This window comes from Leptodactylus fuscus, chromosome 4 (genome assembly GCF_031893055.1).
Source record: "Leptodactylus fuscus isolate aLepFus1 chromosome 4, aLepFus1.hap2, whole genome shotgun sequence".
Taxonomy (NCBI): domain Eukaryota; kingdom Metazoa; phylum Chordata; class Amphibia; order Anura; family Leptodactylidae; genus Leptodactylus; species Leptodactylus fuscus.
This window is the reverse complement of record NC_134268.1, coordinates 169483195-169508885: the sequence shown is the minus strand read 5'-3', so window position 1 is coordinate 169508885 and position 25691 is coordinate 169483195. Positions and strand designations below refer to the sequence as shown.

At 40.2% G+C, this 25691-nt stretch overlaps 1 protein-coding gene across 1 annotated transcript in view; it reads right to left on the bottom strand.

Annotated features, from left to right (window-relative positions):
* TOP2B (DNA topoisomerase II beta) overlaps window positions 1-25691 on the bottom strand; it is a 49108-nt gene that overhangs the window by 10778 nt on the left and 12639 nt on the right. The window contains exons 2-29 of the mRNA XM_075271347.1: window positions 24797-24973; window positions 20117-20207; window positions 18514-18577; window positions 15414-15559; window positions 15151-15248; window positions 14567-14779; window positions 14315-14488; window positions 13463-13564; window positions 12378-12515; window positions 11909-12047; window positions 10580-10737; window positions 10223-10348; window positions 9571-9681; window positions 9380-9485; window positions 8745-8854; window positions 8142-8234; window positions 7949-8063; window positions 7047-7168; window positions 6812-6960; window positions 6503-6734; window positions 4385-4519; window positions 4041-4241; window positions 3597-3792; window positions 3021-3112; window positions 2451-2606; window positions 1604-1687; window positions 537-728; window positions 312-456 (exon numbers count right to left, since the gene is read on the bottom strand). Coding sequence (XP_075127448.1) covers window positions 312-456; window positions 537-728; window positions 1604-1687; window positions 2451-2606; window positions 3021-3112; window positions 3597-3792; window positions 4041-4241; window positions 4385-4519; window positions 6503-6734; window positions 6812-6960; window positions 7047-7168; window positions 7949-8063; window positions 8142-8234; window positions 8745-8854; window positions 9380-9485; window positions 9571-9681; window positions 10223-10348; window positions 10580-10737; window positions 11909-12047; window positions 12378-12515; window positions 13463-13564; window positions 14315-14488; window positions 14567-14779; window positions 15151-15248; window positions 15414-15559; window positions 18514-18577; window positions 20117-20207; window positions 24797-24973 — 3865 coding nt within the window. The remainder of the gene's footprint in view (window positions 1-311; window positions 457-536; window positions 729-1603; window positions 1688-2450; window positions 2607-3020; window positions 3113-3596; window positions 3793-4040; window positions 4242-4384; window positions 4520-6502; window positions 6735-6811; window positions 6961-7046; window positions 7169-7948; window positions 8064-8141; window positions 8235-8744; window positions 8855-9379; window positions 9486-9570; window positions 9682-10222; window positions 10349-10579; window positions 10738-11908; window positions 12048-12377; window positions 12516-13462; window positions 13565-14314; window positions 14489-14566; window positions 14780-15150; window positions 15249-15413; window positions 15560-18513; window positions 18578-20116; window positions 20208-24796; window positions 24974-25691) is intronic.

Below are 25691 nucleotides of genomic sequence, written 5' to 3'. Positions count from 1 at the left end.
ACAACCAGACAAGCCTTTTAAATCTAATAACTGGGCAATAAAATGTAGGGGACACAGTAACAAGCAATTAAAGGGGTTGTGTATGCCTAAATTCCTACATGATGTAACGTCAGGCATGAGAGGGGCAGGTGTATAGTGGGCATCTGGATCCACCAGTAACACTGAGAAGTACTATCTGCCACCTTCAGGGGCCGGGTGATGCCTCATAGTTTGCAGACTTGTGGGTACATTTGCTTCTGGTTTTTTTTGAACAAACATTATGATGAATACCAAATATATCAGTCATGGAAGACACGTGGAATCCCACATACCAGGCTCCTTTTCTTTCCTTTCCCGTTTGGGCTTCACAGGCTTTACTGGCGTAGTTGTCTGAGAGTCCTCTCCAACTCCCTCTCCTCCTGTGGTGCCAAATTCATCATCAAACTCAAGTTTCAGCGCTAAAGAGTCCATTTCACCCTTAAAAGGAGATAAATAATCTGTGTAAGAAAATGGTCATTCTGTGTCAAACTAAAATTACTTCCCAGTCGATGTCTCACCTTCTTCTTCTTAAGCATCTTCTTACTGACATCAGCTTTCATTGCGCTGATCTGGGGCTCTATTCTCCTGCCGTACATAGATGGCATTGTCTCATCCAGTTGCAGCTTCTTCATTTTTGGTTTGCCTATTTTACCCTTTATTGCTTTGCTTGCACCAGCTAAATTGTCTTCTTTTTCCTGTGCCTCCACTTTCTAAACAATAAAGAAAGGAAAGTTATTTGTAAAGAATATATATCTATTTTGTAACTTTATTAAGGTGATCTGCCTGCTAAACTTCTCACTTCACTGGTCTGTCACTTTACTGACCACAGACTGCTGTTCATAGAAGTCTATGGGGAATGGAGAGGGTGAAGTAAGAGGAGTAAGTGAGATGCAAAGAAAAGGTCCAGTGAGATATCCATATCACAAGAGCTTTATACACTGTTCAGTCCCGCTAACATCTTCTGGTACTTTGCTAGACACTTAATGTTATCCTTAGGCAGCTTGTGTCTGTGGTTTCGCTCTCATTGGGTTGATCCTTCACCTCCTTCCCCTCTCCATAGACTTGTATGTAACCTGCAAGTGACAGCAGTCGTAAGATTTCCTGCCTCTGTTCACGTCAATGGGTGGAATCCACTCAAAGATTGAAGAGAATTTTATTTTTTTGTTAGATGAGATTTTTTGATTAGCATTAAAACAAGCATCTGCCTCCCTTGAAATGAAAGGTCAGCAGAATTTTTGCGGCAGATTCTGCAACGTGATCCAAGCTTACGTCTCTAATGACATGCTCAGCAAGAGATTTATAATATATATATATATATATATATATATATATATATATATATATATATATACATATTATAATAATACAATATTTCCTATGATCAGAAGACCATACCAGAGTCTTACAGCTGTGTACATGACACTAGTGATGCATCAGCTATGCATTCTGCATCAAGTATCTAGTCAGTAGTTTTATTATGCAATTACAACCAAGTATTATATAGACTCTCTCTGTTTACCAGTAGGTTTATTTATTTATTTTTTAACAAAACAGTCTCCTTGATCAGAATAAAGTTACAACTCACATCAAGCTCATCAACAAAAGCTGCCAAATCTTCTTTCCAGAGGTCGGACGGAGATTTTCTCTTTAGGTCGTTCAGTTCCTTCCCCTAAAACAGAAATAAATTGTAAATTGCTTGGTTTTTATATTGTCCCAGGTAGATCACAGAGATACTCCCTACTTGGTGAAGAACACTGCAATGAATTGAAACAAGAAAACAAAATGGTGTCTGATCACTTAAATACCGGTAATCCCCTTGCAGAATCCAGCCCAAAATCAGCAGCAGATTCCATTTTGTGAAAGGGTTTTCTGGTTTCTAAATAAGCCTGAGTTTGAGCTTCAGGGAAAGTACCCATTCACATTTGTTGTTGCTCAGTAGTGAGCTCACAAATCGCCCAGCATGTTGAAGCTGTTGCTCAATTACATCTTCTAAGGGCCAGTCAGACATTGGTATTTCAGTGTGGAGAATCCAAAAGACTCAATGAATACAGAATTTAAAAAAAAGAAACTTCTGTCTTTATTGAAACAAGTTAAAAAGCCATATGGTATAGCTCCCATCTTACACATTGCAAACTATATTTGCTCTTAGTGGTAGTTGTGTGGATTCTGCATCACAAACCTTCAGCAAACTACAGTAACAGTACATGTGAATAGGGCTATGAAAACATCATCCACGTACAGCAAGTAATTCCACTGTAAAATTGAGCATACTCACTATGATCCAGAACTATTGATCATTTATTACTCCTTCAGTGTATAAGGGAGAATTATTGGGTGAAACTGCAGCAGATCCTGCATTCTACATATATAAGCAGTCCACGCCATTACACAAAACCAATAGGGCTGCCCATGCACAAAGATTAATACCATACCTTAGAATCCCTCTGTTTTATCAGCTCATCAACTTTCTCCTTGGAAAGACTCCACAAAGACATGTTAAGAATGTAGTTAAAATCTGGCCCTGATGTGGTGCCCGAATCTGAAGAATTATCCTCATTCTGATCTTGAAGATCATCTTCCTCTGCAGGCTGTAAAGACAGGGGATGATCAGCAGGATAGTCACCAGATATACATACACTAATGACAAAAGTTTTCACCGTCTAACAGGTGACGGTGTATTCAGTCTTTGCAATGTCAGGGGAATCTCCTCTGAAGTAAGGTCTTAATGTAAGCCATTGTACTGATATACAGGTACATGTCATCCATTAGGCTTCCATGTGAGGGAAATATATATATATATCACACAGTATAGTTTTTTCTTCCTTAAACTAAATACCTTTGAATGTAAAGGAAAGCAAATAAGGTATAAGTGTATATACCAGCCTGAAGGAGACCTAGAGACACTCTATATGGCCCCTGGATACAATGATGTCAGCAACTTTCCTAATGCTAATTCTAAAGTACACTGCAAATCAAAAGACCACAATGGAAGTTCTGCCTACCTTCTCCTGGGCTTCTTTCCAAGCTTTAACAGGGTCAGACTCATATCCCTTCTGCAACAACATCTGAATTAGTTCTCTTTTGGTCTTGTTTTCTGAAAAGTAAAATTATGATTACAGATTAAATATCATATCAAAGCAGTCACTAGTATATGGCATTTTTGTGTTTATTTTTAGTCAAAGCCACGAGTGGATTTAGCAAAAGGGAAAAGTATGAGAGCTTCTTACACAGTATATGCCCCATACATTTTGAAGCCATAAATTATATTATCATTAATAATATTAATATGCAGTTTTTTCTGCAAGACGTGGCCTCAGCCTAAAGGGATGCGTTATCCTAAAGATTAGTGGAGTTCAGACACCTGAGACCCCCCCACCTCCCCTACAAATAAGTTGTTTGTAGAGACCATGCAGTACTATACATCATATTGCACAAGCATGTTTTCAGCGGCTGATCTGTGGGGGTCCCAGGCATTAGACCCCTACGATTAAACACCGATGGTTGATCGTGAAAAACCCATTTATTTAAACAAAACGTCTGGATCATGAGAAAGCAAAATCCTTCAAACGAATTCTTACCTATTGTGATTTTCCCTTGAATCTTCTCAACGATGAACCTGGCTTGGTTGTTAAGTTTTGCAGCCTCAGCTCCCAACATTCCCATCAGCCACTCTTTGCGTAGACCATAGTAATGTAATCTTAAATCAAAAAATTCCTTCAGGATATCTTGCACAGTTTCATATTTCTTAAGACAGCCCATGTGATCAAATAATACCTAAAAGAATAAAAAATAAATAAATCATCATAACAGTATCCTGTATAAAGTAATTCATAAAGGTTCTGTTCACACTAGTGCCACTGTCCCTGCATTTGTTTCTATGCAGATACGGACAGCTCCTAAATTGGGGTACATCTGGGAAAAGCTCGCACTAACCGAAAAACAGCAGGGAAATGAGAAGAGAACCACTGACCCCAGAGCTGTATTACAAAGACATTTTTAAAGGAAAAAAAAATAAAACTTACCATAGAATTACAGGTAAGAGTGGTCTGAAGTTTGAAGACTTTGTGCAAGCCAGCGGCTTCTGCTTGGGCCAGCTTTTCTTCTGTCATTTTCACAACAAATTTCACAGTTGTATCAGTGTGGTACTCCTTGTAGTCGGATATCAGAGCGGGCGTTTTCTCAGTGCCATTAAGCATAGGCTCCAAAACCTGCTCCTTGTAAACCTATTGAGGGGTGATGCATTAACAAACAGGCAAGACAAAATCTCACAGAGAAATAAAGTATCCCCCCCCCATCATAGGCCAGACAAACAGTACAATGCTTGTTATAGGGAAAACCTAACTATTATATATGCATGTCCACTTACCTGAGTCCATGTTCTGACTGGGAGCTCTGTAATTTCAATAGTATTCCGGTCAATAACAAAGATCTCCCCACTCACGGCGTACTGGTTTTGGCCTAGTTCCTGAATTGTACCTTTAAAGTTCTTGTAGCTGGGAAGCTGCCATAAGCACAAAAAATAAGACATAAGACACTAGATCATACAGATACTTCATAGAAAGGTAAAAACATGGAGCAGATCACTCATTGCTGTGGCTCCCCCTGGTGATAGAACTATGGAAAGTATATCTTGCATGTAAAAAATAAATAAATTGCACGTCCTAAAGAAATACATTAGAGGAAGAACAATAACCGACTACTTCATTTTGTGTAGTATTGGCGGAGAAGGGGCAGTGCTGCTGACTCTCTCCAGTGTTGGGGAAAGAATTTCACAGAATATAAGACACAGGAAGGGGGGGGTCTGGTAGCAGCCAAATTCTGTCCCCACTGTAAACACATGCCTGCTTGTTGGAAACAATAGTTGTCTGCCAAACAAGTGTTCAGCTGACGTTTATGAGGGTGTTTGGGCACCTTAAGGGGTACACTCACACAGAGTAAAGTGGCGCTGATTCTGCCACGATAAGTCGCCGCAGAATCAGCGCTTATAAAAAGACTGCCAGTGAGTTCAATGGGTTCCGTTTAATGCGCGGGACACATTGAAATCAATGGGTTAAAAAGCCTCCCATGGATTTCAATGTGTCCTGCGCATTAAACGGAACCCATTGGGAGTCTTTTTTAACCAGCATTGATTCTGCCGCGAGTTATCGTGGCAGAATCAGCGCCACTTTATTCCGTGTGAATGCCCCCTAAGAGTATGTTCACACTGTTTTTTGCAGGCAGAATTGTGAGGTGCTAGCATTTTTTTCTGCTTTACATTCACTTTAATGGACTTTGCAAAGAGGAATCCACCTAAACATACATCATGAGGGGAAAAGTCTGCTATTGATTCCCAATGAACCGAATAAAAGAACTGGGAAGCAGATTTTGAGGCCGATTCCACCTCAAAAAATTGTGTGAACATAACCAATGTTAGATTTACACATAACAGACTTGTTGCATGAATTTCTCTTTGCCATTTACAGGGATGGGTTTGCAAAAAGTATCACAGTTAAATATACTCTAATAGTTGAAAATAGTTGTACATGATTAGACAAACACTGCTGCTTCTTTTAAAAACAGCGCCACACCTGTCCACAGCTTGTCTTTGGCACTGCAGCTGATCATAAGTGATTTCAATAGCGTTAAAGGGAGTCTATCATTTGCAATACAAATTTTTAACTAATGAACGTCGGAATAGATTTGCATGCGTGAGATTTTTAGATAGGTACAGTGCAGCATCAGATGCCTGTGAAAAGGCCAAAGTTCCGCAAAAGAGGAGGAGGGGACGAAGCACAAGAACGAAAGGGGCGTTGGACACGTGTATGATGCAGGGGTGCACGGAGCGCTGAGTGAACACCCCCGATGCTCTGTGAATCAAATTAGCATACCAGAAGAAACCGAATTTTAAAGAAACAGCAGGGAGAAGGAAAGAAGGAAAGGTAAGAGTAGAATACCCTTCTACAAATGATTGACTCCCTTTAAGCTACAAAATCTGAAGCAAACCTGGATAAATTAATCTGAATACTGCAGCCTAAGAAGACTTCATTCAGACTCATACACAACCAAACAATAGGCTATATTATAATGTAATGTGAATACCCTTACGATGAGTATCCTTACATGAATTCTAGAACTACTGTATAATGCAATGTGATACAGAAATTAAGTGTTATTTCATTGTATAGAGAGGAAAACAGAAAGACAAGGGCTAACATTACTTATAATTAGAGTTGATTCAAATAGTATTCGAAACCTAGTTTCGAATACCTCGCTCCCATAGGAATGAATGGGAGTGGCCGGACAGCAAGGGGTTAAGCGCCGGCAGCTCACATTCATTCCTATGGAGCGAGGTATCCAATACTGTAGTTTCGAATACTATTCGCTCATCTCTAGTTATAATACATTATAGGAAGATAGAATTGCACGTTACTCATAAGCATAAGTGACTGAAAATACAAACCACAATTTAGGTGTGGTTTCAGCTTCATGATGTACACATGCTTACCATAGGGTATGGATCTAAGCCATCCAGCATTCTCTTGACATTGTTGACTATCTCCCTTGTGTCATAATTGGGTAGTTTACACGCCCATCCAGTACCAATGCCTTCTGCGCCATTCACCAGAACAATCGGGATAATGGGCATGTACCACTCTGGTTCCACTCGCTGGTTATCATCATACAGGAACTTAAGCAGATTGTCATCCATCCCAGGAAATAGTAATCGTGCCAGGGGACTGCGGGGTGATGAAACAGGGGTTACATATATCAAACAACAAAAAGTCAATGCCTGGATAAGTAAATTACAACTCACCTCAACATAGTGAAAATGTAACGCGGACTGGCAGCATCTTTACCACCGTGCAACCTTGTGCCAAACTGACCAATGGGCTGCAGTAAGCTCACATTGTTACTCCCTACAAAGTTCTGAGCCAGATTTACAATGGTCATCATCAAGGCTTGCTGCAACAATGGAAGATTTATCATTACTAACAGATATTTCGGAATGAAAGTCAGCACAGTATGTCAGAATAAAATATGCCACTTACCTCCCCATGGTGATAGGCAGACATTTCTGCCACTGAACCGGCAAGCTGGGCTACTTTGACTTCACGCTTATCATTTCTTTTAAAACATGTAAATAGTACTTTCCTTTGTCCAGGCTTCAGGCCTAGTCAGATGAAATACAAGGGATAAAAAAAACAGGTGAAGATTGCACAGGGCAGAAAAAAAAAAGTGAAAATATTGGAAACTAACATTTTACAGGTGGCTTCATTTATAGCAACTGATTTTCTATACCTATAAGGCTAAGTTCACATGGGGGATGGTGGGGCGGATTTTGGCACCGAGAGTGACGCGTCAAAACCTGCCTGCCACAACTGTCGTGGTCGCGCCTTCCCCATTCATTTGAGCCGACTCCGGAGGTCGCTGCCGCCAGGCTCAACACGCCGCTAGCAGAAAAAAGAACGCTAGCTGTCTCCATAGACCACCATTGTGAGGGGGCGGATTATGACGTGTATTACGAACCATAATCTGCCCCCCCTCTGTGCCCGTGTGAACACATTTTATAATGGGGTCTGCCTGGCCGGTTCATCATACAGAAGTTCTGTATAAAGAACACAGTATATCACAGCCACTTCCTTTTTATCCTATCACAACCCTGCTGTTACATGGACTACTACAAACTCTTATTATTATTCCCCTACCAAGACTGTTTTAATGTTCTGCGTCTCCCACCCTTTGATCTGTAAGAAGAAAAAGCTATTTGGGTGTAATATTATGGCAAAAAAATTGAATTGACATTTAAAAGGACATACTGGGCACAGTATTTTAGTCACATATGTATAAGCTGACTGACACGCCAGTAATAAAGCTGAAATTTTGCATTCATCATTTATCAAAGACATTTCAGTCTAGCCAAATAAATCTTCCATCTGAGTGTCCCACCTACCGTCAACCAGAGAAGGAATTGACCGCTCATTGTCAGAGTTGGAGAACAGGATCAGTTCTTTGTTAATGAAGTCATTGAAACTTAAGTGCTTTGTGGCCGTACCATACAAAAATTGCTGCAAAAGACAAAGTATTCAATAAGAAAAAGCAAGGCTTTCTCAGTCTACTAAACTCTTCCTCTTCTTATACTTCACCTCTGGTAGGCCATGCAATCGCCGTTGCCGCCTGTCCTCCATGAAGTTTGTCAGCCATTCCTTTCGATCATCAATCTTCTTTTTGCTGAAAGCCTGTAGGGTTCAGGGAATAGAATAACTGTATCAGAAACTACTCATGAAGTTTGTGAGAAAAAAAATAAAAAAACAAAAAGTGGTCACAGGGGAATGTAGTCGACACATCTGTAACAGAAACTCAAATAAGGGAAGTCACTTTTTGGACATGTCAATATAAAGAGCATGGTAAGAAACTTACCACGCCATGTGTCGTGGATGATGCGGAAGGCTACTTTTTGTTGAGCATTTGTCTCTTGCATTATTGACCCTATGTAAGTGGACATAGTGACTTAGGCAAGCAGTCTTTTGCCACCATGTTAACATCACACCAAAATTAAGCCTTATTGTGAATAGTGGGGGGAGAAAGGGCACAGTGTTGCAGTGTATTCAGAATTATGTGCTTTGGGTATGGTAAACCACCAACACTTTACCAAACATCACAAAGAGCAGAAAATCTTACTATAGCATAATAGTATAGTACACAGATGTATATACCGTAGCAACAATTAATGACCATATTGTTCTTACCAGAGTTATGGCAGCGTCGTCCTCTGGCCCTGCGTATCGGAAAATAATTCGATGTCTGTCCATGTCTGCAAAGTACTCTTTGGCCTCCTTTGCAGTACTTGTACCCAAACCTGAAAAACATAGAACTCTCTTTACATGTGTTTTTATTGAAAACTTTTTAATAGTAATTCCAGTTGGATTTGATTACAAAGGAACTAAAGCTACAAACCAAGTCCGAAACCACAACTAAACCTAAAGATGCATGTTTTCTCCATAACATCCAATAGGATTTTAGAATGCAGCTCAAAGCACTTTCTTTTTCAATGGTCATGTGGTTATGCAGCCACTAAAAAATGTGCTTTTAGCATTAATGTTATGAAAGCATTGCTGACTACCAAGTGTGCACAGTTTTAGACACATCCCGGGTGCCCCTTGGTTGCAATGTGACCAGAATATGTGAGACTAGTGTTATGGAAGCCTTGACTAGCTCAAGTCAACTAAAAAAGAAGGATTCATCCAAAAACCTTTGTTCCCTTACTTTTAAGTGTATTTTACAATCCAATATCTCATTTCGTGTAAATGAAGTACATTTGTGAGGTTAAATGATAGTTTTTGCTGCACTTGTGAGCTATACTTGGGCCGCCCCCTGCACACACCTTTGTAGTACTTTATCTTCCACAGTTTCTGGTTTTCTATCTGTTTTTTCCATTCATCAAATTCAGGAATACTGTAGAACGACAACTCCTGCTTGTTTTTCGTTGCCTTGCAAGACAAAACACATCCACAAATTAAATGTGCCCCAACAAAAATCCTCACTACCAAGATGGAAACATGTCTTACTAGGTACCTTAACAATTGGGGTAATAAATTCCTCTAGAAAATTGTGTTTTAACAGGGACGGCCAGTTGTGATGGAAAAAATTAATTAATAAACCTTTAATATGAGAGCCATCTTGATCCTATTTAGAGACAAAAAAAAATAAAAATTTGAGAAAAGATAGTATAGGACAGAGAGGACCAAAATGAGTACAGTACATATAATCATGTCAACAACATGGTTACTGCAATGGAAGACAAGGCAAGAAACATGCAAGAAACAATGCTGTCCACACTTTATACAATAGAGGTTCCATAGATGTGCACTGTGAATCTGCACAAAGATTAACCTGAAAATTACCAATGCATGTGAATGTGCTTGTGGAAACCCTCTGCACTTACATTGGAGGTAGACTGTTATTGGATTTTAGACAGATTTCAAAAAGGGGTCTGAAACCAAAATCAGTGCCAAATCCAAATGATGTGAGTGTAGCCATAGGGGCAAGAAATGTTATACGTGTCCGTTTCAAATTCTCAGACAAATTTAACATGTTTTTCTTCTTGCCAAGTAAATGACTGAGATGTGTTACATGGTACGGTATCACTGGGTAATCTAGTTTACTAGTTATATTATTACCATAGAAAACTACTCAGATCTCTAGAGCATTAGTTGTAATCCATTACCTGATCAGTCATAATCATGATTTTTCCATAGCGCAAAGACTTGAGCGATTCCTGATCATCATAACTCTTCTTGTATTGCAAGCCAACTATTTTAATAATATTGTTGATTTCAGCATTCTCCATAATCTGATAAGAAATAGAAAAACATGCACTAAAACGGAGATTCATTTCTGAAACTATTCTAACAAGTTTGTTTTATATACAATGGGTAAATGGATAAGTGAGATGGTAGAATCTGCTGCAAAAATTTGCCTCCCAGATAGATTTTTTTTTTCCCGCTAGCTGACTATCGGCCAGGGAAAGGGTGGATACATCTGTATTTTATGGACAATACACAGGATTATAAGAAGCACTTACCTGTTTGTGAGAGGCTTCTCTTACATTGAGAATTTTTCCTCTTAGAGGGAACACACCATATCGGTCACGACCAATAACACCCAAGCCAGAGACAGCCAGAGATTTGGCGGAGTCTCCTTCAGTCAGAATTAGAGTGCAGTCCAAGGAATGTTTACCACCTAAGAAAAGCAGTAAGGAATGAATACAGAGCCAGGGCTTAAACGGGTAGAAAACTTAATGGTAAAACTTCCTAAGATCCCATAAACTGCTATGTTGTGTCTCAACTATACAAGCTGTTCTACATGACACCAGCTCTTCATTTGAAGGCCTTACTTTTCACTGGTGGGATATTTAAAAACATAGGGCTAAACTTTGATCCAATACTAGTAGTTCCACCAGATTTTGAGGCATTTTTGCCAAGATCATGTTAAACTACTATAGTAAATTTCCTTAGCTGCCTGAAAACTGCTTTATCCACTGCAACTTTGCCAAATCTGAATAACTGCTGTGTAGCGTAGGCATACCATTGGAAGACGGTGCCAGGAGCGCATGTCTATTTGTATAGAAGAGTGTATATGTGTGCGTGGGTACATAGATAAATAGACAATAAAAACAACCAACACCCTAGCTAATATCATAAAGCCACAGGCATACTAGTAATACAATGGGGTATACATTTCTTGTGATAACACGTTCACACTGAACACACAGTAAAGCTCAGTGAAGAAATATGGACTTATATACAGGCATATATAAGTAGGTGCTGTCAGTATCTTTCTGTGTACAGTAAACCTGGCCACACAGACAATAGATCAGTAGGTCAAATTCATATTTCTGAAATTGAAGCGTATTATGAAATAATAGGAATGAAATAATAGGAATAATAAAAGGAATGAAGGGCAAAACAGATGATGTCCCTAAAACAGTCATTGTCACATTGTCATTAACACAACATTAAATCTGCCAGTAGTGTTGGACATTGTAGCACCGCTATTTCTACTAGTTTTGATTGTGAAATCTGCAGTGTATACTTTCGATCCCTTATCAATCAGAAGGCCCACCTAAAATGCCCAGTGCTGGAGGTCAAACATGCTCAGTCAGATCAGATCATCTGAATCCTTGCTCATATGATGGCAGACCGATTTGTGTTATGATGCAGGCTAGCCAATAAGAATTGGTGCACTAAAACGTCTTCCTTTCAGCACTGGACACAATAGGTGGTGGTTCTGAGAAAAGGTAAAAAGAACAATGGGGGGTAGATAAGTAAGTAATAGCAAGTCACTGTCATGTATTGTGTGGTCCAGAGTAATTTATAGCCAAACCTTCAGCTTAGCACGCCACAACACTTACCAGCATCGTTCGCATCATCCAGTTTGGGAATGCCTTTGATTTTGCTGTGCTTCACAGAAGAACACTTCTTGTTTAGCTGTGTTTGTGCCTTAAATTTCACCCAATTCAAAATGCTCTCCACTATGCCACAATTAGACGCCTAAGAGACAAAGGCGAGGAGAAGAATTAGAAAAGATAAAAGTAAAACTGTAAAATAAACAAAAACAGGCCGAGATCTTGTTGAATACAAATTATGAAAAAAAAACAAAAAAAAGTAACAGTAATTCTATCATACATAGCTACACTGATAGTCTGAGGAAGGAAATCCCATGTCTGGCCTCCTCAGTCTCAGGTCATATCTATACTGCTTTGCACTAAACCCCTCCCTGTCTGACTTCATAAGATGGCGCTCCTTAGATCCGTTGTCATTATTTGGAAGAGAAAATAAAGGTGCTAGAAAATACAAGAGATATTTAAACACTGCACTCACGGCTTTTGCAAACTTCTCAGAAAGTTGGCACTTTGAGCCAAAACTTTTTGGCTGTAGCGTCATGTTCTCCTTAGTCTGAGAGTCAAAGGTAGGGTTTTCAATCAAACAATTGACAAAGACCCATATGTGATTCTTCACCTGAAATAAAACAAACAAAAAGTAAACATTTGAGACATAGAACATATACATACAACATATACGTGAGTTGGTTCTACCATTTTCACATAAGCAAAGGGCAACATTGAAGATAGTATAATAAATATGAACTACCTAATAAAATGAGTATTTATTATATTCTTATTACGGACTTCAGGTGCTCCTAATATTACACTTTTGTGTCTCTCCACACCTGATCTTGTGTTAGACAGGTGAATTTTTATGGAGGTTCACTTTGTAAGTCATACAGATGTTGAGGGACTCAAGTGCCAGGTCCCTAATAGAGATGAGCGAGTACTGTTCGGATCAGCCGATCCGAACAGCACGCTCCATAGAAATGAATGGATGCACCTGGTACTTCCGCTTTGACAGCGGCCGGCCGCTTAAACCCCCGCGTGCCGGCTATGTCCATTCATTTCTATGCGAGAGTGCTGTTCGGATCGGCTGATCCGAACAGTACTCGCTCATCTCTAGTCCCTAATAATTAGAATACAAGCCATACCTGGCACTAATCATGGAAAACATAGTACACGGCAGGTATATCAATTCACGCCCGACAACATGTATGACATATTCCGCGTAAAAATATGATCAAGGGGGGCTGACTACTGGGACTCCCAATGATCATGAAAATGAGAGTTCCAGAGTCCCCAGGGTGAATGGAGTGGTAATGTGCTTTTATGGCCATTGCTCAATTCATTTGCATGGGACAGTAGAACTGACAGTGTTGTACTCTGCTATCTTGGGCAATCCCATAGAACTAAACTGAGCAGTGATCACACATGTGCACTACAGCTCCATGCACTCGGGGCTCTTAGGTCACTAATTCTCAAGACTGTGGTCATTGTTTTATGAGAGAAAAAGTGGCGAACCAAATGAACTAAACATGATACTGGAAATATTCACAAAAAATAAAATCGGCACAGTACCTGGAATGGCTTCACGGAAACTCCAGCTTTGTTCTTTTTCTTCACAACCTCAATGAGTTTTGATACTATCTGATCCACTACGTAATCTACATGTCTACCACCCTGTGACAAGGAAATTTTTTTTAATCATTAATATTAGTCAAAAAAAAAAAAAGCATACGCCAACATCACTGAACATTTTTCCATACAGATCAAATGTTAGCATAAGAGCACTAGCATCACCAATAAGATACCCAAGGGCTACATTCTTAACAGGTAATAGTTACAGAATTGCCAGAAAATGAAAGGTCGGTATGAAAAGCAACTAAAGGGCTTATACTACCCAAGGTTAAGGCAACATACAGTAGTGTCAGAAACCCTAAACCTGATGGATCATTTATTGGATGGCTTGCCCTTCAGGCCAGCCACAGTGGAAGCCAAGGCTGTAGACTGCCCAATGCTGTGATCATGCATTACAGTCCCCAATATTATAACCTGTGGCTTTGCCAGATGTTGACATTGTATAGGGAGAAGAGAAAAAAAAATAAAATAAAAAATCGCCAGTCACTGGAGGGTGGAGCTACAGCTTATGAAAATTAACAACTATACCGCACGCACAGCAATAGGCGGACAACATTGTCAACGTCAGCTGTGACTAATAAACTGCAATTTTACAAAAATAACCACAAGCCATCCAGTAAATGATACAAAGCTGGGTTCAGGGTTTACTTTATGCGGTCCTCCAATCAGGCAGAATAAAAAAACTATGAAAAAACTGGAACCAAAGCAATATGGAGAAACAAGTGGTAAGTGACTCCAGGTACAACACTATGCATAGATACATATGTAAAATCTATAAGTGCACATCCTTACCTTGGTGGTAGCTATACTATTTACAAAACTGATCTGCTGAAAGCCTTTTTCACTCAGTGTAAGACACACATCCCACCGCTCATTCGCAACTTCATGGATTACTTTCAGTGCTACTCCCGTTTCATCCAATTTCTCCTTTACGTAAAGATCTACGTAACTGCGGAAGCCATTTACCTAGGAAAGTGAAAGAATTAATAGGCAGTAGTACGTAGCAGTCGGGTAAAGTGACCTCAGATTGTAAACCTAACTTACAGGGAGCTTTTTCCCATTCAGCATGACTCGAACGCCTTTGCAGGAGCCGGCCACGTCATAAGCCCTTCTGGTTAAGAGAGCCACAGTATCCTTGTCCAATTTCTCCATTTTAAATTTGGCTAAATCTGGCTGGAATGTAATACATGTGTAGTCATCCCCATCAAAATACTTGATCTTCGGGTCTGTGGTCTTCTGCATATTGTTCATCCAGGTCTTAATAAAAAACAGAATTGTTAGGTGCTGCGAGACAAGTGTGTAAATATCTGCTGCACAAAATAACACAAAATGGAATGAAACCTCTCCAGCAAGAAAAGCCTTCATATGTATGCATTTCTCTACGACGGACACTAATAAAGATTGTAAAACTTCCTATGATAATGAAGGCACTAACTGCTTTTACTCTTAATATTACAATATTGCAGAGGAGATACATTAGGAATGTTTTGCCAGCATGAGCTACATGAAAACAGAAAACAGCACAGCAAATATTCGCAAGCCCGCGTCTTTCCTCCGGGTAGCGGACGTATGTGGCCTTAACCTTCAAACTATGGACTTGGAAAATACATGCCACCCTAAGCACATACCTGTTTAAAGCTGTGTTTGTATTCTTTGCAGGCTGTTTCCACTGTGAATTTTGTACTGAATATATTGCAGAGTTTAGCACCATAACCATTACGGCCACCTGCAAATAAAACCAAACAAAAAAATGTAAATATTTAAAATGTCTCTACTTTAATCCTAAAAACAATCGTGTCTATACTATGGCTACAACTGCCCCAATTAACTTCCATTATTCCTATAAACTAGAAAATAGGTTCGATAAAAAGGAAAAACTTGTAAAACTTGCCTGTCACTTTTTTCTCATCATCATCATAGTTGCTGGAAGTCAATAACTGGCCAAAGATCAACGCGGGGACATAGACCTTCTCCACCTTATGCTCTACCACTGGAATCCCCTTACCATTGTTCCAAATACTAATGATATTGGAGTCTCTATGATAAAAGTCAAAATATGAAAACGTTTAGTGTTGGGGTTTCAGTCTGACCCTGTCCACTTAAAAAGCAGTTACACACGGAAACCAGCGGACCACATAGATTATAATGAGCTGCATTGGCTTTATGCTGGTGGTAGAACATGGGATAATAAAGGTAGTGTGTCTGCAGGTCTGTTCAGACGTGTTAGGCTGGGTTCATATCCGTGTCAGCGGCCGTCGCAGACATCCATGTAAGTCTATGAGGCGGTGTGCTGATCAATAAAAGGACGCCAAATTCACACTAGCATTTGTCTCTCCATCATTTGGGTGCACATGGGGCCTCAAAAGAAGGAGAGCCCATCCGCAAAAAGAGTGGTTACCCGCAGACTCCTGAGGACCCAACAAACTATAATGTGGTCTGCTGTGTTTTATACTGAAACTGGCAAACAAAAGTCCTCCTTACAGGAGTTCTCTCTGCCAATTTTAGGCTGTTTCTGTGGCAGAGTCTCCTACAGGCACCTCAGCGCTAGTGTGAATTCGGCCTTACCACTCTGCATACTCTGAATTATTCCCATGTAGAAAACATAAATCCGCACATAAATATACCGTATATACTAGAATATAACTCTGTATAAGCCGACCCGAATATAAGCCGAGGCCCCTATGTTTACCACAAAAAACTGGGAAAACTTATTGACTTGAGTATAAGCCTAGGGGGGAAATGCAGCAGCTACTGGAAAATTTCAAAAATTAAAATGATCGGAGTTTTTGGGTGCTGGGGAAGGGGAGGGGGTGTTTTGGTTGTCTGTCTGCCCCTTCCCTGAGCTTGAGGACTGGGTTTTTTTTCCCCCCTCTTGGAACTCCGCCTGGCTGAATATAGGGTATCTGCAGTGCTCCCATTAACCCCTTCCCGACGGAACAGGAGCACTGCAGATACCCTATATTCAGTAGACACAGGGATACCTGATGTGTTTGCGTTTCACAGTCATTTTCTACTTTTATATGTATTCTAGGGAAAGGAGTGATTTAGAACTTTATTTTTTATTTATTTTTTTAAAGATTTTTTTTCCCCCAGTATTTTATGGGAGATTCTATACAATATTATTGCGGCTGGTCATAGAAACCCCCCCCCCCCCCCTTCCCACAAAAAAAAATAATTTTTTTTTTTTTTTTTTGCTTGACTCTAGTATAAGCCGAGGGTTTTTTTTCAGCACAAAAACTGTGCTGAAAAATTCGGCTTATAATCAAGTATATACGGTAACCAACATACACATTTATCATCACTATGAGAACACATGTTGTACAATCTATGGATCATTACTGTCAGTCTGTGGTGGAGCTACCATTGCAGCTGCACCATACAGGTCTGTTCAGTTCTGCTGAACGGACTTGTTATTTTTATGTTTGAAGCTTGTATAATTGTCCAGATATACAGGACACTGCTTAAAAGGGGTTTCTGTGACATCAACATTGATGGTCTATCCTTAAGCTGGCCATACACAGTATATGAGTAATGAACCAGCCCTCTGATTTTGGTGGGGTGGAGGTCTGATGTAAGAGGTCTCCTAACTGGATAGAAACTGCCTGATCCATTTGTTCTTGTGGAGAGAAGTCACTGCTATAAGTGCCTGGCAGCAACATTCTCCCCTCCAATATACAGACACTGCTCAGTAGATTGGGCATGTGTATGGGAGTCAGGCAAGAAACCAATAATGCTGCTAATGCCATGCATATTTTCCTGACTTTCTAAGGTTATAATCACACTATCATTATTAATGTCCATTGTCGTCATCTGTCAGAAGATTACAGCAATGGACATTTACTATAGCAGTTTCAGAGACAGCTCAGACCCCTCCATCTGTGTCTGTCGCATTGATTCTAATGTAATAGAAATAACAAGATGGACACATTCTTCTATCAAGTTTATTTCCTTTGGTAACAGAAGAAAAGGATCTGTATACACAACTTTTTTTTCTGTTAGAAAAGTTAAAAACATGATAAAAGAAAGCTTCCATCATGTTTTTTTGAATTGGGTGAACGGAGATGAGGTGCATTCACACTACTGATACGCTGACTGATTCTGAAAGTTAAAACACGTTAAGAATCAGCACGTATAAAGCAGATCCCATTCATTTCAATGGGAGCCGACATACGAGCGCTACCCATTGAAATGAATGGGCTGCTTTTTTCTCTACGAGCGCTCCCATTGAAGTGAATGGGAAGCATTCGCGTGTACGGCTCGCCGTGTGAAGTGGCCCGGCTCGGCTCATTCCGAGCCGTACACGCGATCGCTTCCCATTCACTTCAATGGGAGCGCTCGTAGAGAAAAAAGCAGCCCATTCATTTCAATGGGTAGCGCTCGTATATCGGCTCCCATTGAAATGAATGGGATCTGCTTTATACGCGCTGATTCTGAACGTGTTTTAACGTTCAGAATCAGTCAGCGTATCAGTAGTGTGAATGCACCCAAAGGAGGTGGCTCCATCTGATTCTGTCCAAGTTTTTTTCACATTGGTTCCAATTCACTTGAATCAAACATAGGTGGCAGTAACCTCTGCAAACTAAAGGATCCAGTCATTAACACTAAACCCTGAAACACCCCTTCACGATTTGCCAATCTGGTTGGTAACCCTTGAGCAAGGTTTTGAAAGAGCGATGCAGATTTCTCATGAGCAGACATATGGAAGAGCGAGCGGAATAGAATTTTTATCTAATGGAGAATAGTCAAGGGCTTATATTTGTTGGCGGTTTATGGAGAGATTCTGCCTACAGACCACACATTACCTGTACATTTATGTGTGCATAAATAGATAAGAAAAAACAAGAGATCTATTAAAATAAAATGGTTTCCCTGGGTACAGCCAATATTCCTTCCCATAAGAACTTCGCTATTAAAAACAAGCGTCACGACTGAACACAGCATAACAAGATTAATTACCATAAGAAATAGGAAGATATTTGTTTTTTACTTACGGATCAATAGAAATTTTAATGCAACTCATGTTTTTATCCCTCTGCTTATTGTCGGCTGCATTGACTGTAAAATGAAAAGAAAATTAGTTTCAAGCCAAGCAAGAAAATGAAGGTGCAGTAAATACTGCTCATTACAGCCGATGTGCCGCCTGTTATTCCAGTAATGCTGCTAAAGTGTCTACACTTGTCGAGCTTTATGGCATATTAAGGAAATGGCGTCATACATTTCTACAGGGGGCTACATGATTATTATATAGGACAGACTCGTCTCAAAATACGTCCGGGACAACTACCAGGACATGGTGGAGGGTATCTCCTCTGTATGACGTGTACTGGAAAGCGAGCAGGTTTATGGTGGAGTATGGAGACACAGAACACAGCCAATACCAATCTCAAGTGTATGGATGGCTGATGGACATGCGCAGTCGGCGCTTCAGAATGAAGACGTGACGCTAATGTGGGAGGAGAGGCGGTCCGGAGAAGAAGGTGGAGGCGTCGCTGTAGAGTTTTCGGACAGCACAGGGGATGCGCCTCTGAAGCTGTTTGAGCACCGGGGGACGCCCCCAGTGCTGTCCGAAAACTCATTGACAGAAGGAAGAACCAAGATATTTCTCAGGAACGACAGCACGGATCAGAATAATAAAGGTAAGAGAAGAATAGCCTTTCTTAAAGCTATTCCTGCGTGTACTTAATTAAAAATGGGAGTTCTGGGGTGTTTTTTATGGGGAATATCTGTGTTGATGGTGTCTTCTAGTCTTTCCAGCAGTTGAAGGATAGGTTTGATCTTCCTAACACGTTTCACCTGCCGTACCTCCAGCTCCGCCATGCCATACAAACTCAGTTTCCTGGGACTAAATTTTGTGAGAATCCCATTCTGCTCCTATGCTACAAGACATTTTACCCAGTTCACAACTGACGGCAATGAGAATCTGTACTGTGGTTCATACAGACTCCAAATGCACATCACAAAAACATGTCACCTATCAAGGAATATTGTGCTTGAAAACCTCAGCAGGTACTCGCACATGGATTACCCCTGTAATGAGAAACTGCAACTCTCCGATAATGAAAGTCCTGGTCTCCTGACTGGGTTTGGCCCAGGAAATCTGTCTAATGTACGGACCAGTTTTTCTGATTTGGATGGAACGTCAAGAAGACCAATACACAGACATCTGGGATAGTAGTCCATTCCAATGTGCAAACCAGTGTAGGCTGTATGTGCCTCTCATAATATACAAGGTGAGCAGCCACTTTGCTACAAACCCACATGGTTTGGGACTCCCTGTCAAAAACGCCATACCCATAGACTATACATTTTAACCTTTGAATTGTAAGATGGGAAGAGCAGGAAATCTCTCATAGTAGATATGGCAAGTAGTTTTCATATTTTATAACATACTCCGTGTGAATGGACCTCTTGACCTTGAACAGGTGGTGATGTCAACATGTTTGCTCTCACTATAAGTGATGGGTTTCCTAAAGAAAAACCTTACCCCACACCCCTATTAACTCCGATTTCCCAACTAGGCTACAGAAATGCTTCTGCTAAACCAGACATACAATTACGTATTAAGAAGAAAAAAAAAAAAAAAAAAACACTTACCAAGGATTTCATCAAATATTTTATATAATCCTGGTACAAACGTAATATCCCGGCAATTCATCCCAATGTCTTCATCATAAACCCACATTGCCTAAATGTAGAAGAGGATACAACGAAAATCAAACAATTACTAGCCATGTGTGAATAAGCCTTTACAGAGTCATTTTATTAGTGACATAATCCTATAGTGTATGACATGACTGTAACACTCTACAGCTTGCACAACAAACTGTTACCACATTTTCTGTTCTTATGAGTCTTGAAGAAGAAACGACATTTATTTATGCAACAAATCAGAGACGCCACGGAGGTCCGTGTATCTTTTATAGAGATAATACTGCTCCCTCCTCCAAGACCCTGTTGACAATTAGCTTTGCTGATGGACGACTGCACAGTGACTTCGCTGTAACACATTTACACTAGAAGCTCATTAACAATAAAAACCCTGCATAAAATGAAGCGCCCCACAGAGAATACAAATTATAACCATGTCATTTAATGCTTCACATCACTTTAACTTTGAGGGACACTGCATCTGCACGATCCATATAACCTATTAATGCAGCACCAACTCTGCTGAAGAAGATACAAAGAGCATTGCTCATTTTTTAACACAATGGATTTACAGATATTCAGAAGTCGATCTGACTCATTGTTCTGGGAATACAGAGCATTTGTAAGATTTACTATGTTACAAGTACAGAAATTCCCTAACAACAGAATTGTTCACTTTATAAGAAGGATGACAGCAGGACAAAGGAGGGGACACACCACTCCTTATTGATAGAACTGTATGGTGCTAGGTTCACACTAGAATATTCATTGTTCTGGTCCATCACAAAACCAGAACAACATACAGGCAGACCGCTGTAAAAACGTTTAGACCAGGGGTAGGGAACCTTCTGCTCTCCAGCTGCTGAGAAACTACAACTCCCAACATGCTCCATTCACTTCTATGGGAGTTTTGAACTCAGCCTTAGGCAGATCAAATTTCTTTGTAAAACTAGATAAATAAAAATAAATGCAAATCCTAGACTTGTCCTCATCAGGGGGCTATAATTTATACTTACATCCTTAGTAGTCTCACTACATAACTAGGCAGATTTAACATTAAAAAGGTTTCCTATGAACATAACCATATTTAGATTTAGGCATGAAAACTAACAGCACCGATTGCTCTGGAATGGTGTGAGCTACAGAAAGAACCCAATGGTGACAGAATCAATAGAGCAGCGCCTATTAAATGATGCAAAGAGATGTGTTGGAAGAGGGGAAAGGTTCTCTTTAAAGATTTTCTCTAACCATGACAGTTTTTTGTCTTGACAGTTTGCCTATCGATATGACTACGAATGCAGGAACTTTCTATGTCAGGTACATTGCCATTGCAATAGCGTTCCACTGAAGGCCAAGTGTAGCAGTTGGCTCCCCCTGGTGACTGGCTGTAACCACAACGCTCGGGAGTCCCGTGATCCCAGAGGGACTACCCAAGTGGTGTTTTGAGGAGAACCCAGCACTACCAGTTGTCAAACCTTATTGTTGTGGAGAACTACCTTAGTAGTGCCATCATTTACAGGTAGCTCCTTTCAAGTCTTTGTCTGATTTCCTTGATGAATTGTCCACTTCTATTTACATGGACACTTTTTTAATGACCTGTAACTAGGACTTATTTTCGGAGTAGGTTCTATTTTCCCAGAAACATTGTATTAACATATGCTAAGAGCTTGAATTGGTAGATCTGAAAAGTCCTCTTTAAAGCAATATTTTCAATTACTTATATTTGTAAAAAATATTTTTAATTTTTATTTATCTACTATTCTAAGTATGGTCATGTTCATAGAAATACACCTTGAAATTGATTTTAACTAGAAGTTCTAAACTGGATCTCTTTCATGTGTCTTGTGGGTTAAACTGGCAGCTACAAGGCAGCTAAAATGGTCATCCTTATATTGGATACAAACTAATCCACTAAGACGGGACATAGCTAGTGAACAGGATATTGTTAATAGAGAAGTGGGTGTATTTTTAAAGGTGTGCATGATACAATCTTGAAAAGATTTAGGACAATAGCGTGACACTTTCAGGACTGGCATCATTGGCACTTGCTGGGATATACTTTGGGGTTGGCAGTAATGGGCACCACAGCCATGTTATTTTGCAGCATGTTCTACTGCTGGTCTGTCTGCATTGATTTATGGGTATTCCTAAGGTGTTTTCAGATGTACCATAACTCATTTGATAAGTACTTATTTAATATATTTCCATCTTTGGTAATACCTTTGCTCTCACCACATCCCTACGTATGTGCATGACCAACAGGTTCTGTATCCACATCTTTAGGGTCCATTCACACGGAGGAAAATGGTGAGGAATTTGGTGTGGAATTTCAGGGCTGAAGAAAAAAAAAAAAAAGCCTCCCATTGACTTCAATAGATTCCCTTTTCTGCTAAGGAACCCATTGAGGTCAATGGGAGGCTTTTTCTTTTAGCGCTGAAATTCCACACCAAATTCCTCACCATTTTCCTCCGTATGAATGGACTCTTACCGAAATTGCCTGGTTAACAGGAGCTTTCCTTAGCAAAGTCAGCTGTTTTCCAGGGGCAAGTCCCTATGGATTGCTGTAGCCTACACATTCTGTCTCTCCTTTAAGTTGACACTAGGGAGGCACCACTGATTCCAGGAACAGGGACGCAAGGCCTCCCGTTACCAGAAGATCTGATGTCAGATTCCTACCAATCAGATGTTCCTGTGTATTAAACTGATGCTAACCACAAAGTGTCTTTGCAAGCAAAAGGAAGAAAAAAGAAGGTAGAAGTTCTGAAGACATAAGGAAATCATGGCATGCCTTTCTACATTATGGGTAGCTTTACCTTACACTCTTAGGGTGTTGTGCTGTTTATTGAGTGGATGCCCCAAATGAAGCCGCGAAAGCAAAAAAAAAAAAAAAAAGCAGGGAGGGAGTAATGTGATTGCTTGTTTTAGGATATGCTGCTTCTTTATATTTTCTCTGTAAGTAAAATTAACGCAGTCTTCAGTGGATCTGGTGCTTCCCTATTGCTCGATACAGTATGACTGGTGTCCTATATAGGGAACATGCAGAGAACAGACTTGTCTGCTTCTTACTCCAGTAGAAAGGTTGCTGACCCATGGAGGTAATAGATGGTATACACTCAGAAATATGATATCCAAAGGGATTTATTTTTGTGTTCCTTGGTGGGTTACACTGGGTTTACATGTTATCAGGTTTCCGTCTTTTGCATGCAGAAGTCGGAAACCTGTCATGCTGAGTCCGTCCGTGAGCGCCGGTGAGTGTTTTATGCTCTCCGCGGCAAAAGTTTTTTTTTTTTTTTTAAAAAACGGACATAGAGTACTGCATGTCCAACGCTGTGGCCGGTTTAAAAAAAAACAAAAAAAAAAAAACGGTTTCGCCGCGGAGAGCATAAAACGCTCACCATCAGACACTTTTCAAACCCATTAAAATGAATGGGTTTGAAAGATGCCTGCAGGTTTCCGTCTCTTGCCCTGCTTTGTGTAGGAAACGGAAACCTGCAGAACGGAGTCCTGGGTGCAGATGTGAAGAAGCCTTAATAAAGATTTATTCTTGGATGTGTGCTATAGTAATGGTGTATCTCTTTGTGTTATTATCCTAAGATTAGTTCGTCCATTTATACTGGTGAAATTTTCTGGACTACACTCTGTGTAAAGACCTGGACTGACATGATCATAGTTATCTATAATGCCATGAGTTAATGCCTCGCTGCAGGACTACTGCTCAGTACTGTGATCATGATGGGTCAGTAGTCCTGCGGTGAGGCAGTAACTCACTGCAATACAGATAACTACCATGTTGTGTGTGCACATCTAGTCTTAAAGAGTTTATTTCACCATAGACAAACCATTTAACATGTGAACAAGTGTGATCATGGGACGATGAAGCTTCCCAGGCAAAAAGCTGAATTTAGTGAAGGAAGATGCAATAGACTAAAATGGCACCGCTTGTGAAATTCTACATTTTTCACTCTTGGCCTTGCATCTCCTTGAGTATGGTGTACGGGCTGTATGAAATGAAAAGAAAATGAGAGTGGGGAGGGTCAGACTATATCTCATGCATTATAAAATGTGGAAACCTGCTTTTGGTGTCATATAGAAGGAGATTCTCGTCCTCCTTATGATACAGTTCAATCTGTACAATATCTCTGGTTAAGTCAGGATTGGGATATTTACCAGTATATGCAGCTGCATATCTACGGAAACTACACACACAGAATTGAATCCTTAAAATCGTATGAAAGTTGAGAATCTCCCCTTGTATGACACCAATAGCAATTTTCTACATTTTATTAAGCCGAAGATATAGCTGTTGGAAGTGACCCCTCCCCACTCATTTTCTCTCCATTTCACACAGCCCCCTACACTGTACACATGAGAAGCAAAGAAAAGCCCGCTATATAGGAGTAAGCAAAAGAATGGAAAATGCAGTTTCACAGAGAGGATCCAAAATTGGTAATAAAGTTGATTAGAAAAATTATTAATGACACAAAGTGTTATCTGAAAGTTGCGCTCACAAAGTCTATAGGGTTTCCATTAATATGAATAAAAGAAATCTTCAGCCAAAAACAAATGATGTCACGGGACTATGTATCAGAAGAATTTCAGACGTTTATTTAAAGAAAGATAGTTCACCTGTGTGACAGGCTCCACCGATCCGATGTATGTATCAGGGCGCAGGAGGATGTGTTCTAGTTGCGTCTTCTTCTGGTATACCCTCTCCACGGACATCTTCTTGGAGTCGTTCTTGTTATTGCTGTTGCTTTCACTTTCTTCTTTTGCTGCTGCATTGTTCTGGTTATCAAATAAGGTCTGTGAGAAAAACGTGAGGAAGTATGAAGAAGCGCACACGGCGCTAATCTGAATGACAAGGGTACGTCCCTAGAGTGGCCTTACTTCCCCTACTCTTCTACGATGTCCACATTTCCCTCCAACCTGGATTGTTTAATATTCTAGGCACTAGTAGTATCCTCCCATACTGTGATTTATAGATGGCAGGATAGAAAAAGAAAACTAAAGTGGGAAAACAAAGTGCAGAACAGTTCATTGCAATTATTTTCTTGGTTTGCTCATTATTCTCTATGTGACGGTTCACTGCTCTAAGCTACGTTCTCCTTGGCATTGGTGTATGTGAATGTTTTCATCTACAGGGGCAGGCTATGCATATTACAACAGCAAACAATAAGATACAATCTACTACTAATACATACAATAATCAATCTATATAATACAGTGCAGATAAGTGCTATATTAAGAGGTAGTAAAGATGTGACATTATTGGACACGCTAAGATTGCAAATACATTATGTTAACAACCTAATGGAGACCCGCCCTAATGGTGATCTCAGCCCGGCACGGGGTCCTTAACCATCCTGGTCCGCCACCCAGCCTAAATCACTGGCACCCCCTCTTCATCCGCACCGTCACTCCATTGTTCCTATTGACCTGTGGATCCTATAAAACACTTTCCTTCCAAGTTTCCCAGAGCTCAGTGGTTCTCACTAAGTCAGACCTGTTTTATCACACCTGA